Genomic DNA, 16394 nt, shown 5'->3' on the forward strand with positions numbered 1-16394 from the left:
GTCGCTTATATGTGAAATATTTTAAACTTTCTTTGGCAGTTATGGAATTGCTTCAGTTTCTATAGACAGAGTGAGCAAAACAAAAGCCAAGTGATAAACTTGGCAGGGGGCGGAGGTTGCTCCAAGATTAAACCAACATAAATAAATACCTCTCTTTTATGCTTTTTTGCAGTTTAATGTATGCTTCAGGTTTATTCTGTGATTCTATGATTATCAAAATTTACAGTAATTATTCACAGTCTGAATATTCCATGAGCTTTTTGCAGGAACTTGTGCACCAGCTTTTATAGAGGCTGCATTTTAAAATGGTTCCTTTTAAAAACTTAGTGTCTTCATATTACTTTAGCTTCCCCTAGTTAAATGGCCCATTTGTGAACTGGAGCTTTTCTTGTTCTTTCCCAAAACCTTTCACAAGTGAGCCACAAATTCAGTTCTTTAACCAAAATGAAAACAAATTACTGGTTACTATGTGCAGAATCTGAGGGAAGGGCTGTTGATGTGGTTGAGGGAATGTGAAGAAATGTGGAGGAGAATGGAGCATAAGAGGAAATGGGAGAGACAGAACGGTTTCTCATTTGTAGGGAAGAATGCCCCTCTGCTGCAAAACACGGGTAGTAGGGCCTTCAAATCATAGCCCTAAGCCATCAAAGTCCATGAAATGGGAGTGCAATCTGCTCAGTGACTGCTTCCAGCCAATTTTCCCCTTTCTTTTTCCATCATTCACTTTATTAGTATATCCTCAGCTCTGTGGGACACTGGATCAGCCTGTTGCACACTGAAGAAAACAGTTTTAGAACTTGGGAGTTCTTGAGTGTGGGTCACGTGTAATTTTTACGGCTGCTCAAAAATGTATTTGAAAAATTTCTAATTGGAATTAGCATTGCTTTAGGTAATGCAAAAGCAACTTGCTCATCCTTTCCCCATAACGTATAAATGTAGAATCATAGAATCATTTCGGTTGGAAAACACCTTTAAGATCATCAAGTCCAACCGAATATGTGTGAGACAACTAGGCAGCACCAGGAATAAGAATGTTTCTAAAATAAGATATATATAATTGCCAACAATTTTATCATGGAAAAAGTGCCTTGGCTGTATTAGTTTCAATTGTTTTACTAGCCTTTGCTTTTCATTTTTTTCAATTTTCAGTATATTTATTCCAGTTACCACCGATTAATACAAATCACATGTACACTGGAGAAAGTACATGAAATTCAATTCTCATCTGAATCTACTAAGATAAACACTTTTTAGATTTATTTCATGGGATTTTTTAAAAAATGTACTTGTGCTTAATTAATTGCATGCTTTTAAATGATATCTGCCTTCTAATTAGTATTAAAATGCAAAATCTGGAGTTCCATTTAAACACACTTATAATCAAAATAGCAAGGCATAGAGAGTGCATTAATGGAACATTCCTTAACAAACTATGCATATGATTGAATTTCTTTAAAAAAATGTTTAATACTGCTTATTTATCTGTTGCTTTTCCCCAATAGTGAGCAAATCATGCTTTCTGCAATTAGAGAATGAGTGGAATCAATCTATCCTGGTCATGAAGGCAGTTTGGCAGTAAATGATTATGTGGAAGGGAAAGAACTTATCCTCTGAGTGGATTTGCTATAATTTTTTTGAAATAATAATAAAGCCATATTGCATGGTAAAGCACTTTTAACTGTCTTGCTTTTTTCCTTTTTAAGAACTGTCTGTATAATTCTGCTGGGGAGAAATGTGAGCGCTGTAAAGATGGTTATTTTGGAGATGCCACTCAAGGTTCCTGTCGGGTGTGTCCTTGCCCTTTTACAAACAGGTACAGTAAAAGGTCTTGAGTAGTCAAGCAGAGGGTAAAGGGGAAGGGCAAAAGGAAAAAAAAGGAAGGAAAAATCCCTCAACCCAACCCGCTGCTACCATAGAAGGATAATGTTCTTTTTCTCTATTCTCGTATCACCCAGCATGGTGGGGCATCAGACCCATTTGAGGCATGTTAGACCAGCAGTAACTTGGTGCTCTGTCTCATGGCATTGCCTTTTTTAATAAGCTGAATATTCCAGTTCTCACTCAGTTCCTGAACCACAAAGGCACACTGCTCATCTCCTGGGGGAGCCCCAGGCAGTTGTAATGGGCTTATGTAGAAAACCACCAGTAACTCCTTTGTAGTGAGAAATATACAATGGAAGTCTTTTCCCTTACTGGGCACATCTTGCATTTCAGCAATCTTTAGTCTCACATTTAACACCATTACTCTGGCAACGATGAAACAAGCCTTTTATATGAATTCAGAAAAATTGGTAAGATGCAAAAACAATATAAAAACATTAAAGCTCTTAAGCACATATGTAGATTTCTGAAAGAGTATGGTTGCTCTTCAGATGGAAGCTCCAAGCTAGAAAAAAAATTCCTTGGATCTAATAGGTCACCAGACTTTTAAAATAGGGCAGTAAATTGCATTGTAAATGCATGGTATGTTTAGCCACATTGTCATCATTGGGCAGTTCTGAAATGTGTTAACTAAAAACAAATTTTTTTAAAAAAAACCTAAGCTATAAATTGCTAAAGGCACAACATAGTATTTTCCAGGTGCATTGTAAACACCAAGTAGCCTTAAGTAAGAGATTTACACTAGCAGACAATAGACATGTTTTGCATTTATCAGAGAACACACTGATATATCTGTTTTTGACAGCATTGGCCTCTTCTGCAGGTGCTTGCCTGAGGCTGTCTGAACATATTTTTAGTCATCTTTTCTTTAAGAGTGCTGAAATACCTAGCAAGACCATAAACCTGTGCAGTTTCATAGCTGCACATTAGAGTGGTAAATACCGTTCCCGACATAGGAAATGCACCCCATCTGGTATTATTGGAGTTGACAGTTTTCCACCTAGTCAAATTATGTGTAAATCTTAGTGCAGACATCTGTCTTTGATACACAGGCTTGCTTTATCCAACTGTTCATAGGTTAAAAAATGGATATAGCAACCATGGCCTATCCCCTCTTCACCCCCAGCCTTCTCCTTACCAAACAGCAGCCAAATAATGGTTTTCCTCCCCAGAGAAATGTGAATCTAGACAAGTCTGCTAGAAAAAGCAGACAAAAATGTTCATTGTGTTAACCAGATATACTCTAGAGCTCCCCAAAATGGTGCACAACTCTATTCTGCCTTGGTTAAAAGGCAAAACAAAACATACAATATTAGCTACATGAAAATATCCTCTAATGTTTCCACCCATAAAGAAAAAAATCTATCCCAATAGGAGGAAATGTAGTCTAGCATAGGCTATCGATTCTTGTCTCGTAAGATAAAATAGCTCCTCAGACTTGTTTTATTTTACAACAACACTATTAAGGTTTATTTTAGGCATTCCTTTGGGTAACAAACTATTAAACTCTGTACAGAGGATCAGGAAATTATTGTTTTTTCAGTCCAAGGAAAGAATTTAGAGGAAATATATGAAACTTCAAAGATTTAGTCACACTGATTTATCTAGAGGCAATTAAATTAGCAGAAATTAGCCCTAGTGAGACATTTAGAGTACTGTGTCCAGTTCTGGGCCCTCCAATTTAAGCAGGACAGGGAACTGCTCGAGCAAGTCCAGCGGAGAGCTACCCAGATGATCAGGGGACAGGAGCATCTCCCTTATGGGGAAAGGCTGAGAGACCTGGGTTTGTTCAGCCTGGACAAGACAAGACTGAGGGAGGATTTCATCAATATCTAACTATCTAAAGGGTGGGTGTCAGGATGATGGGACTAGGCTCTTTTCAATAGTGCCCAATGGCAGGACAAGGGGCAATGGGCACAAGTTGGAACACAGCAAGTTCCACCTCAATATAAGAAAAAATTTGTATACTGTGATGGTGTCAGAGCAGTGGAACAGGCTGCCCAGAGAGGTTGTGGAGTCTCCTTCCCTGGAGATATTCAAAACCCACCTGGACGCGTTCCTGTGCCCCCTGCTCTGGGTGTGCCTGCTCAAGCAGGAGGGTTGGACAAGATGATCTCCAGAGGTCCCTTCCAACCCCTACCGTTCTGTGATTCTGTGAAAAGTAATTTAGTGGTATAAAACCTTTTTAATCTGAAAGTCATGTAACTGAGCTTAGCCTCTAGAGTGTAAAACCTATTTGATGATGTGCTCACAATATTTTTGCTTCTTCTCAAAGATTTGCAACTGGCTGTGTGGCAAATGGTGAAGAAATTCAGTGTCTCTGCAAAGAAGGCTATACTGGAGTTCGTTGTGAACGGTAAGTGACTTTTTTCTCCAGACCGAGGTTTTTGAGAGGCACCATAAAAGGAGGTTTGTCTGTATTGGGTAATGTATGGTGTATGCATATGCACAGCATGCACATGCTTAGGGAGCATCTATAAACAGCTGCTACAGTGTGGTGCTATAGTATAATTATAGATGTAAACCCAACATTCCCTGAAGAAATGTCAACAATTCTCCACAGCCTATTTAGTGACTACACAGTTTTTACCAAAAAGAGAAGTGTCAGCATCTTTGCCTAAGTGCCCTGTGTCTTGCCTTATCCTCCGCTCTTTCTGATAATAATGACTCCCGCTTACTTTGTTCCTTTTCAAGTTAAAAGCATTTTCCTGTTTCCTCCAGGGTGCCTGATGGTGCTTCAGTATTTGTAGTTACCCAACAGCAACCACATTAACACCATACCCTTCATCCCACGTCATTCTGATGTGCTCCACAGGTGGAGCACACAAACATAACGCTGAAGCCATCTCTTTTGCTGGAAGAGTGCAGCAGTTTGGCAAAGCACCAGAGGAACAGCATGGCAGTTTCAGGCAGGCAGAGGAAGCAATTTCACTGAGTTTCAAATCCAGGGGGAATTCAGGCATAATGGAGTGGTGTTATCTGGTTTGGAAACTTGAGGCCAATGATGTCTTACCTGAAGACAGTATCTCCAGTAGCACATTGCCTTATGCTTCAAGACTGTTACCTTTGACATCTAACCTGCAGGTTACCGACAGATTTTCTCTTCCAGATCTAGCTGTACCTCAGCTGCTCATCATGGCCCTTCAGTCACACATTACCACCCCCATAGATCTTACAACACGGTGACTTCTAGGAATATTAGCGAGACAGTGTGGACAATCTATACTATATATAAAACAGACTGCTTTGCTGGCAGATGGCAAGAGGAGGTATCACTCAGGAGAATGGTGATAATGTCAGTCAGTGCCATGGCTGTTTGAAATCTCAATGTGTACTTGCAGTGTGATCCTCCTTAATATGTGTTTTCTGGTGGGGTCACAGACCAAAATGGTGTGGTTTGCTGGATGAAGCCTTGCCAAATTCTCTCTCTTTATATGTATCTGTGTGCATTGTATTTTTTCAGATTAAGTGAATTATTCCTATATGAGCATTGTGGGAGTTCTGTTATTTTTAGAAAAAAATTCTGCAGTACTTGGAAAGCTATTTTTAGCTTAGTGCAGAGGATACTGTAAACCAAAAATACACCCTTTTTGTCTAAGTCATGACATGAAATCAAAAGTTCTTGAAAATTACTGTAGGAGAATAATTGGGGCTTTTTGTCAAGGGAAAGTATATTTCACAAAAGTGGCTTCAAATATTTAAAAATTATTTGTATCTCTTTATCTAGGTGTGCTCCAGGATATTTTGGAAATCCACAAAAATATGGAGGCTACTGTCAGAAATGTAACTGTAATAATAATGGACAGCTGGCTAGCTGTGACTACCTGACTGGAGGTATGTGAGGGCCTATGAACATGGAAGGGAGCATTGTTTTCTCTCTGTGAAGCAGAGTAGGAAGGTACTTAGGTCAGTTGAACTAAAGGAAAGATGTAGACTTCTAGGAAATGCGGATAATTTTTAACAAACAGTAAAGTTTCCTAAAACATAACACCATGGTAATACAAGGGCAGTCCTGTGTAATTGAGTTCACCCTTGTAAGCCATTTTATCATGTCTTTCCCTTCATAAATACTACCAATTTTATTTCGTTTTTCTGTTTCATGGGTATGTTTTTAAATGCATTATGGTTCATCTTCTGACATGGTTAAGTCATATCTTGCCAGTCTGTGTTATGGGCTTATGAAACTGAGCAGTCTCAATACGCCTTTTTAAAATGTATTTGGGACAGATCAGTGACATCTTCAGAGTCTGCATCAGGCACTGCCGTCTTTGGTATCCAAGCTAACTGTTTACAGTGGAAGTTAGGATCTGACTTGGGAGGCTCCTGCTATACAGCCGTGATTTTCTCAGTATCAGTCACACATGTACTGCACTACTAGTAAGCTCCTATAAGAATATTATGCTACTGGCATATGTTTGGTTTATCTATTATAATCTGAAGTAAAGGGCCTGAGCCTACAGTTCTCAGACAGTCTTTACCTCAATTCACTTCAGTCCCGTGGGATACTTGTTTCTATTCAGGGACGCATAGGCCACTGCTCCTGAAAAGGACCTTGATTCTCCCATATTTTCATTCCCCAATAAAATTACACTTTTCCTTCCCTATAGGCAGCTTTTCCTCCTTGCATGTTAGTGAAATGACAAACTAATAACTCCTAATGGTTCCATGCTCTTCATTTCTTTGCACTGCTCTTCATACTGCATTCAAATGACTGCCAAGGTTCACCTTATCTTTTTGTCGTCACAGAAATGAGAAAACAAGCTATGTGAACTGTTGGCAGCTGGTGCAATTTTTCAATAGCTAGTTCTCATTTCATTTTTCACTATTGAAGTAATACATCTTTATTATATTTATACCTTATGTAGAACAAATCCAATCAGTGCGTATTGTTTTGTCGTTCCTTTCTTCTTGAGGCAAGAGTTTGCTAGGACAAACTAATCCATAGGGCAGAATTCAACAAGCCAGTTTGTTTTCAGTTTGTCTGCAACTATATATTCTGATCAGCCGTCCTTTTCTCCGCATTAGGAATAAAACACTCCGTGATCATCAGCACAGCATGTTCTAGCAGGTTTCTTGTGTGTGATGTTCGGCATTTGGCTAGACATTTTTTCATTTCTCCATTTCTTGGCTGATGTTTTCTGTGCGCAAGCTGTAATAATAGTTTTATTTAATTGGTACTTCACAGCGACAGCAGAAACGTGTCTGGTGTTAGCTGAGTTACACAACAGCAGAACTGCACGGGTATTTGAATTTCAGAATAATTTCCTTCATTCTCTTACAAACATATTCTTTGTGACTTGTCTCCTTTTGGCGCTCACTACCAATCCCATTTTACTTCCTGATGACTTAATGTGCAAGTGCCAAAGAAAAGGCACAGCTAGGCAGTTTGTTCCAGGCTGTTTCATGCTGCTGTTAAAGTTCAGGTCCAATTTTATCACTGTAACCTCTGACAGTTGCAAGCTGTTGTTGACTCTTGACAGCAGCAGCCTATACCCTGAGTGCATCCTTTTCCTTCAGAGTAAAAGACATGCACAGCCCTTTTCATTTTCAAGAGGAGATGAGAGTTTGGCAGTAGGAGCAAGCCTGTAAAAGGGACTTGGACATTAAGACAGGGAGATTCCTGTCCTATATTATGGCAATTTTTAGGAGCCAGTTTCTCTCCTGGCTCCTAGAAGTTAGGATCCCAGGATGTTACAATCCCACATGCACCTGGAGAGCGTTAAGCTTCTTATTACAGGGTTTGTAAAACAAACAAACAAAACAAACCAGCACACTAGACAGGCAGTCACTTGTGCTAGCATGTGGAAAGTCTGAGGGCAATGTTTGTTATATACCACCTGTATCTGTGGTCCACACTCCATGCCTTGGGTTACATAAAATGCCTCCTTCCATGAATACACTTTGGATTTCTGTCAAGCTTCATTAATCCCTTAATCTTGCAAGCTGTGACGGGTATGAAGGAAGGCCATAAACATTTCTCAGTTCCTTGTGGGTAAGACGTCCTTTAGGAAATCAGAATCTGTCATTTGAACGGGGATGCTAAAGTAGATAAAAGGGTTTGAACCTACGTCTTGGGTAAAATGCTTTAACAATATAGTCTTGGCTCTAATCCCAGTGGTGTTATTGTAGGCAAATTCCAGCAATACATTCAGCAGACTTGAGGCAAAAGCCTCCTGCTGCTACCCGAGTAGCATGTATTGGGAGGGGTTACAGCCAGTTTCCTCTGAGGGATGAAAAACGTGTTGATCTCAGCAAGGCATAAGTGGGAGCTGAATGTTTTGGCATGCTCAAGCCTTCCGGGCATTTCAGCTCGTTCACAGCAGGTATGGATTTATGAAAGGGCAGCACTGTGTTTTAACGGCTGCCAACCATGAAAAGTGAGGGCAAAAATGCAATAGTAGTATTTCCATAGAAAACTTTGGTTACTGATGACTGTCTTGTGATTTCAGAATGCTTCAATAATGAACCAAAAGATGTGGATCCCAATGAAGATTGTGACTGTAAGTACTAAAATAGAGCTGCACTTAGGTTGTCTTCTGCTGGCTTTGGATACATACTGATGACTGTTAAGGGTGGCAGAGTTTAAAAAGGACTGGAGGTATCCTGTAATGAAACATTCAACCAAACACTTGGAAAAACTATAAAAGAGGTGGTCAGCTAGCCAGATGTATGTAAATGGGGCCTTCTCCTTATTGCTGGCTTTGGTGACTCTCCTTAATACTGTGGGCTTTGTTGTTGCCTTTGTTCTTCAGGCGGCACCAAGTGACAAGCATCAGATTGAAACTATTGTATCTCATTTATTAATATACACAGTGAAATGTTCTCCACGCCAAATATCAATAATATGTATTGTTTTCCTTTGCTGATGCTCCCTCCAGCTTGTGATAGCTGTGTAATTACACTGCTGAAGGATTTGAGCACAATAGGTGACGAGCTTCAGCTGATTAAGTCTCAGCTGCAAAATGTCCATGCGAGTACGCACACACTGGAGCAGATGAGACATCTGGAAACACGCATCAAGGACTTAAAGGTAGGCACACATAAACAGAAAAGTGGATTTCAGATTAAGCGGATAAGAGCTAAACCTAGGAACTTATGCCGTCTTTTTGTCAGCTTGCAAGGAAACATACTTTTGATTTCAAATATCAGATGCTGACAGCACTGGGCTTCACTTGTTAGAAGACAGCTATTGTTTCCATGTCATGCTCTGAAAGAAAATCAGTATCTCTGGTTTATTTGAGGCCTGCTTATCTTGAAAGCTATATCTCTGAGGTTTCCCTATAGCTCTGTCCTTTTCCAGCACTTCATGTCTCTGCATTACGAAAAATCCACAACATTCCAATTGCCAGTACCAAAATTCATTCTAGAAGTTTTTTGTTTGGTCGGAACAGCGGTCGCTATACTCACAGATAAGAAATCCCAGGTTTTGGGCAGCAATTGGTCAGCCTTCGTGTTAGTAACGCTGCTTTTATTTACCTTAGGTAAACATTTAACCCAGTGTAATTGTTTTTTGTGTCCTGGGTATGAGTGATTTATTGGATTATTTTTTTCCTTTCGTTTCAGGTCTTATTGAACAATTACCGTTCTGTTGTTCATAATCAGGGTTCAAAGGTAGATGAGCTGGAGACAGAATTCATTAACCTAAATCATGATGTAAATGCTCTCCAGGAAAAGGTGACTTACCAAATCAATTTAAAAATACACATCTCTTGACTATATGTTAGCATGCTGTATCCAGATATTTTTAATCTAAGCAGTTTTATCCCTTACTAGGCTGAAATGAACTACAAAGCAGCTGAGATATTATTTAATAATTTTGGCCAAACTCATCAGAAAGGAAAGGATTTGGTTTCACGAATACAAATAGTTGTCAACAATATACAAGGTAAAAATAGATTCTAACTCCATAACGTGTTTTGGTTTATGGAATCTTTTCAGATTATTTCCAATATTCTTAATTAAGCATGAGAAGTTTTCTTAAAAAACAACTTCACAATCAGAATTCAGACATATCTGTGGAATTCACTCTTCCTATTAGAAATCTAATATATAATGTTAGTTTAGGAGCCTGCCTTCCCTATAGAGTGAATAGGGACAGAGAAGCTTTACCACAGGGGTATTTAGAGCAGCAAGTTGTCTATGCTGACTTAAGTGTGACTTTAGTCTGAGTTGCTATCGTAGCCCCTAGTAAGTTAGAAGTTTAAAATTATAGCTGTGAATTTGGTTGTTGGGGACAATTTTAAAGCCTGATGCCTTCTTACTAGCTCTGGTTGTGTGACATGGGGTGCTTTTCAGTTTAATACAATCAAGGCAAAATGGATCTGCTTTGTTAAGAAATTCAGGAATAGGCATGCCTTTTTCATAGAAGAGACCAACCCTCTCATTTGTGTCTTTTGCATAGGTTTAAGCACACCCTCTCTTTGACAATTCTTTTTTTCTCAGTGCTCTTGGAACAAATAGCTGGTACAAATGGAGAAGGTAACAACTTGCCCTTGGGAGATGCTGCCAAAGAACTGGCCGAAGCTCAACGCATGATGACGGAGATGCGAAGCCGCAACTTTGGCCAACTTCAAGCAGAGGCGGAGAAGGAGAGAACAGAAGCTCAGCTGCGTAAGGGCTTGTTCTCTCAGCTTTTTACTCTCTAGAAAGATTAATCTTAAATCTGAAGCATTATTGATTGTTAGGGATAGAGTGCGGGGAGGGGAATTTTGCAATGTATCCCTGGGGTCTGTAGCAGTCATTAGTCAACAGGAAAGTGGAAGCTCTGGAGGGGATTTAAAGGCATTTCTAGTCTTTTATGGAAGAAACCCAGTAGATCCTTCTTTAATAACTAGATGAATCTCAGTAAAATAAAGATGTGGCCGATCATAATATACTTACGCAGTGCTTTGGTGTATTATAATATTTAGGCTATGGCACATGCAGCTATTTTCGAGGAATTACGCACGTAATTTAGCAACAGGTTTTAAGAAGCTGCTAGAGTAGTCCAAGAGCCAGATTATATGAGAATAAGGAAGTTCGGAAGTTCTAATTGCACCAGTTGCACACCCTTTTAGGTTCTCTGCATGTGTTTGGGAATTCAGAAACCTGATTGCAGACACTAGAGACAGCAAGAACAGCAAAGTCACAGGCTTATCTCCTAACCAGGGGCATAGTTGAGAAATGTGAAAGACCTTATGAGTAATAGTAATTTCCCCTTACTTTGGACTTTGATACCTACCTCTGAGTAACTCTTCTGTATCCTGTTTTGTAGGCAATGAAATGGGCACTCTTAAGAGTGTGATTCATTTGACCTCTTTTATGTTTCTACCTTCTTTGAGATGAAGTGTGCCCATATCTCTCCACTGATTATAGAGGAAGCTTTGATGACTAGTGCAGATGTAGATGTCTACATTGTAGATGAAATTGTTGATGAAATTGAGTTAGTTCCATATAAAAAAAGAAAATTATTCAGTATTTGCAAATCTTCTTCATCCTTATTTAATTTAGAAATAACCAAGTAAATGTTTATCTGTGCTCTGTGTCTGCAGCAGAAAACTTGTGAGCAGTGAGAAGCTGAATAGCAGCTCTGCTATAGCAACACTGAAATTAGTGCTGCAAAAGATGCTCAGTATTTCACACAACCACAGCTTTCTAACCCTAAATAAAGCCCTTTTGAAGGAGGTTTGTTCTGATTCCCTTCTCCTCTGAACAAAACTTTTCTTTCTGGTCCTGATACTGCAGTACTGGCACGGATTAAGAATGAACTACGAAAGTACCACCAGGAAAATCATGGGCTTATTAAAACTGTGAGGGATTCATTGAATGAATACGAATCCAAAATCACTGACCTTCGTGAAGCTCTGAATGAGGCAACAGCACAAATTAAGCAGGCTGAAAACTTGAACAAAGATCATGGGGTTCTGTTGGAAGACATCAAGGTAATGTTGGGGTTTGGGAGGAGAAAGTTAAACCTCAGGAGGTAAGTGCTTTTGATTGCTGCTTTTGACCTTGTAAAGCCAAGTAGCACTGATCCTTTAGACTTTCTCCAAGGTCTCTTTCCATCTTTTGATGTATGTGTGGACGGGTATAAATGTAGCCTACTCCCACTTGTGGCCTCTTTACGTGACCGGGACAGCGTGACCAAGATATAGCTCTGATGAGAGCAGGGAAGGAGAGACGCTGCCTGGACCTTCTCTTCAACTGCCACTAGCCTTCTTGTTTCCTATCCTAGATCAAATTCCTGATGCTGATGCACTTTTTGTAGTAAGATCTTTCAAGTATCTGGCTTTAACAGCCATGAAAGGTGGGAGTAATAATGTATGCAATACTGTTAAATTATTTGGGATTAATATTCACAGAACTGCTTCTGAGGTCTTATCAGAAAGGTGACAAGAAGTAGCTGTAATTCCTGAGCTGTGCTTGATTTTTAGAGCTGGTGAAATAGTACAAGAACTAAGGGTGTGCTGCAGGACCTATTCTTTGAAATTAATTGCCATTTTGCTGAAATATATCACTGTTTTAGCACACTTCTGTCCATCCGGTTTGCTAACACTGCTTGAACAAAAGAATTTCTACATTCAACTGTCCCTTTCAATATTTAAATTACCTTTATGTGCGTGGACTGTACAATACGTGTGCCACCTTAAGTATGTACAGGTCATAAATCTCTTGATACACTTCTCTGGTAGAGAGATGTGACATGTTACCATGATAGAAACCCAACTGAGGAGAGTTAATGCATCCTTACTTTCAATCCACTTGTCTGCCTGTGTTTGTGGTGTGCCATTACCCTAGAGCTCTGCTGTGGATTGTCACAGGGCTGCTCTAGACCAAGGAGCTTCATTCACTTTCCCCTCAGAGCTTTCAAGAGGATAAGATGGGGGGGTTTCACATTCCCTTTCTGGTGACATCCCCAGATGACAGGATAGTGTAATAATTTTACTTCTGCCTTTGAGAGAACAGAAAAGATCAGGGTAGTCAGTCACCAGGGAGCTGTTTTTTAAAGTTTCTAGGTTTGAAGTTTCCGAGTTTGAGAGATCAGACACTTAGATGGTCTGTCTTGACAGTTCATCTCAGCTGACCCGTACTATTTTTACTTTGTCTGAGCTCTAATAACTGAACTACTATAGCCTGCTGCCCAGCTGCACGCTCTACTACTGCAGACTCTTGAGTTTTCTCACTCTTCTAATCAGTAGGACAGCATTAGTCCCTAAACGCTATCTGTGTTAATCAGATGCCTATAGTATCTTTGGTAAATCCTACTGCAAGCTAGAGTAGGTAGATATGGTTTTCCCTGCCTTTCATTTGTAAGCCAATCACATGTTTTTCAACCTTCTTCCTCAGAAACGGATTGAGGAGACAAATGTACAACAGAACAGTATCTTGGATATTCTGAGCTCTGCCCGATCCTCCCTGACACAAGCTAACAGTTTACTTGGATTATTGCGGAAGAGCAAAGAGGTATAGTTAACCTTCTTAAGTTAAGGTTAAAAACCCCAATATCTTGCTGTCCCTGTACTGGGTAGCGTAGCTCAGTGGCTACAACATGAGGCCCATCTGAGCCTCCCAAAAAGGGAGGGATCTCACAGCCCACCCTGAGTGCAAGAGGAGCCTGCCTGCACAGGTTTCTGCAAGAGAAGCCTATTGAATGTTGTGATGTGTCTGAGGAAGACACTGAACTGCAGATATATGAATTTGGGAGAATATCTGTGAGAGAAATATCTTAAAAGATTGTGCTATTCTTGTATTTCTTTCTAGGCAATTGCTTTTAGCCACTGTCACAGACAGGACTCTGGGCTAGAAGGACCTTTGGTTTGACTCAGTTTGACAGGCTTTGTTTTTACATAATAGGTCTGGAAGCATAATATAATGATTAGCAGTTGTTTCCAGTAACCTGCAGCGTAAATTGGAAGGGAATGTTTTTCCCTTTGTAACACTGAAGGAGACAAGGACAAAATCAGACATGTGTGAACACAAGTAAGATTTTATCTTTGTAAACCCACAGGAATATGAAAGCCTGGCCGCTCAGCTGGATGGAGCAAGGAAGGATATGAATGAAAAGCTGACAAATAGCTCCTTATCGGCAAGCAAAGAATCGTTGGTGGTGAGGGCTGAGGAACATGCCAAATCTTTGCAAGACTTGGCAAAACAACTGGAAGAGTATGTTGCTATTCCTGTAAATGAATGATTTTTGTACATAACATCCATGGTTGCAATGCTCTGTCTGTAACTTCACTTGCTTTAATGACCATTTGCAAATTTAGAGGAAAATTCGGTTTCTTTTTCTGCTTCTTCACGATGTACAGATGTTTTGATGTTTTCTTTGTTCCCCACAAACCAGATTTTCCTGTATTTTTCCTGATTTTATTTTTTCCCCAGAAGTGGGGACTCCCATAATATGGCTTTATATTACTGCATTGACACTTCATTAACTTCTTACTAATGAGATAAGATCCTCATGTACAGGGTGGGAGAACATTTAGAATATCTTTTTTGTAGTGTTATGTCCTGTACTCCTACTCAGGAATACCTTTATGATGTCAATTAATTGGGGCAAAAAATTGGAAGAAATTTAATCTTCAGACATGCCCATTTACATTAGTGAGGAAAAGAATCCCTATAGTTTTCTCATCCTTTGAGGAATCTTCTAGAAAGACAAAAATATGAGAAACTCAATATGAATCAAGTGTTTCTCTCTCCATTACTTGTACTTTACCTTGGAATTATGAGTGAGGCTTTGGAGGCCTTCTATGGTAGGTGCATCAGAACAAAATGTAAAAAGTGAAACTGATTTTTTTTTCCTGTGCAAATTGTTTGCATTTTGTCATTACATCAACTAGAAACTCTCAAAAAGTTAAATTCCAAAATACCTAACTCAGAGGAAAAATTCTTGGTTAAAAAAAAAGTATAGCTCACTTTTTGTTAGTTTTCAGTGTGACTTTGTTTTTTTTGGTTAAGAAGACACTGTTCTCACAAATACAAGGCAACTGATATTGGGCAGTTGCATAGCTCATGGGGAGTGGGTACAAGAGATTTTGATTGTTGCTTCTGATTCCAGAACTGCTGTGCTGCTTCTTGGGGAAAAGCTCAAGGGTCATGTAGTTGCTCCATCCGCTGCTCCTGTAGGGTGCTGGTGCAGACAGAGATTCTCTGGAAGCTGTAGTTCTCTGAATTGAAGTGTATTTGGGGGGCTGTGATGGAGGTGGCTTACTGGCTTTGTGCCTTGGTGAATTCTCACAACCTTAATTTAAAGATTCATTCATTTCATATTGGTTGGCCTCTAAGTTTGATTTTTTTTTTTCAGAATGGAATTACAGATCTAACTGAAAAACATTTTCTGTATTGGCATTAATTAGAAAAAGTACACTGAGTTCAGGTGGATCCAGAGTAGTCCTCACAGGGCTCAGTCTTTGCAGAAGGCTGCATTTTTCACCCTGTTTCCTACAGAATAAAGAACAGTGCCAGGAAGGACGAATTGGTAGGCTGTGCTGTGGAAGCCTCTACTGCCTATGACAATATTATTAATGCCATCAAAGCAGCAGAGGAAGCAGCCAACAAAGCTGGGAATGCAGCTGACTCAGCTTTATCGGTAAGTACCCGTAAGTGGCCAAATGATAGTGAACTTGTTATAACTAGATTTTTTTTTAGCTATCAGAGAGGCACCCAAAAAAGACCCGTGTGTTTTGGCATGCCTTATTTCTCTGTGGCCATTATATAAGCTGGTATTCTGCATGTTCATCAACTAGTCTTGGTTCAGCACTAAACAGGCTAGTTACTGCCTTTCTGATGAGGCTGTCTGTATGAATACTGTTTCTTTTAGTGCAAAATAAAGAGATCTGCATATGGCAAGCCTGGTAATCACTGAAGGTGATTTCAGGTATTCTCTTTTATTTTTCAGTAGTAATACCGACAAGCTCGTCAGCAGAGGAGTAGTATCTAACAGCTGTGTGCTAGTAATTTCTTCTAAATGCCCCAAAATTTATCAGAAGTTTGTTAAGGACCAAGGTTGTATTATGCTTAAATTAATCTTGATAATTGTTATTTAAGGTGGTGCTTTTCACTGAAATCTCTGCCCTTGTATAGTTGTTTTTTTAAACTGAATTGGGCTATCTCTTTTACTCCTTAAAATTGTAGTATAATTATTATAGCAGTCTTACAGTTCCATGCTTCTATTACCAGACTGTGAAGAGAGAAGACCTATCAGGAAAAGCTGCAAAGTTAAAATCCGAGAGCAGCACACTCCTGAATCAAGCACGGGAGACTGAAAGGACCTTGCAAGGTACCGAGAAAGAAAGTGACAGTAGAAATGCTGGCACAGCATGACAAGCTTTCATTTGAACCATGAATTTTCACAGTTCAGCAAAGCTCTGCAGCACATATTTAACCAGAAGAGGCTAGTTCCATTACAGTGGGACATCTTGTGACGGATATTTCCAATGGCAAAAAGGCCAGAAAGTGGATTTCATACTTCTGCTATGCTATACACCTTTGCAGTACTTCTGTCCAGTAAATCCTTAGCCTTGTACTTGTTT

At 39.6% G+C, this 16394-nt stretch overlaps 1 protein-coding gene across 2 annotated transcripts in view; it reads left to right on the forward strand.

Annotated features, from left to right (window-relative positions):
- The window catches only part of LAMA3 (laminin subunit alpha 3), a 122519-nt gene that overhangs the window by 86193 nt on the left and 19932 nt on the right, over positions 1 to 16394 (forward strand). For both annotated transcript variants that reach the window (XM_075084843.1, XM_075084844.1), the window contains exons 43-55: positions 1704 to 1813; positions 4157 to 4237; positions 5609 to 5715; positions 8331 to 8381; positions 8760 to 8911; positions 9445 to 9555; positions 9655 to 9766; positions 10324 to 10491; positions 11605 to 11801; positions 13207 to 13323; positions 13868 to 14022; positions 15310 to 15451; positions 16042 to 16141. In XM_075084843.1, the coding sequence (XP_074940944.1) occupies positions 1704 to 1813; positions 4157 to 4237; positions 5609 to 5715; positions 8331 to 8381; positions 8760 to 8911; positions 9445 to 9555; positions 9655 to 9766; positions 10324 to 10491; positions 11605 to 11801; positions 13207 to 13323; positions 13868 to 14022; positions 15310 to 15451; positions 16042 to 16141 (1603 nt within the window). The remainder of the gene's footprint in view (positions 1 to 1703; positions 1814 to 4156; positions 4238 to 5608; positions 5716 to 8330; positions 8382 to 8759; positions 8912 to 9444; positions 9556 to 9654; positions 9767 to 10323; positions 10492 to 11604; positions 11802 to 13206; positions 13324 to 13867; positions 14023 to 15309; positions 15452 to 16041; positions 16142 to 16394) is intronic.

The sequence above is a fragment of the Phalacrocorax aristotelis genome, chromosome 2 (genome assembly GCF_949628215.1).
Source record: "Phalacrocorax aristotelis chromosome 2, bGulAri2.1, whole genome shotgun sequence".
Classification (NCBI taxonomy): Eukaryota; Metazoa; Chordata; class Aves; order Suliformes; family Phalacrocoracidae; genus Phalacrocorax; species Phalacrocorax aristotelis.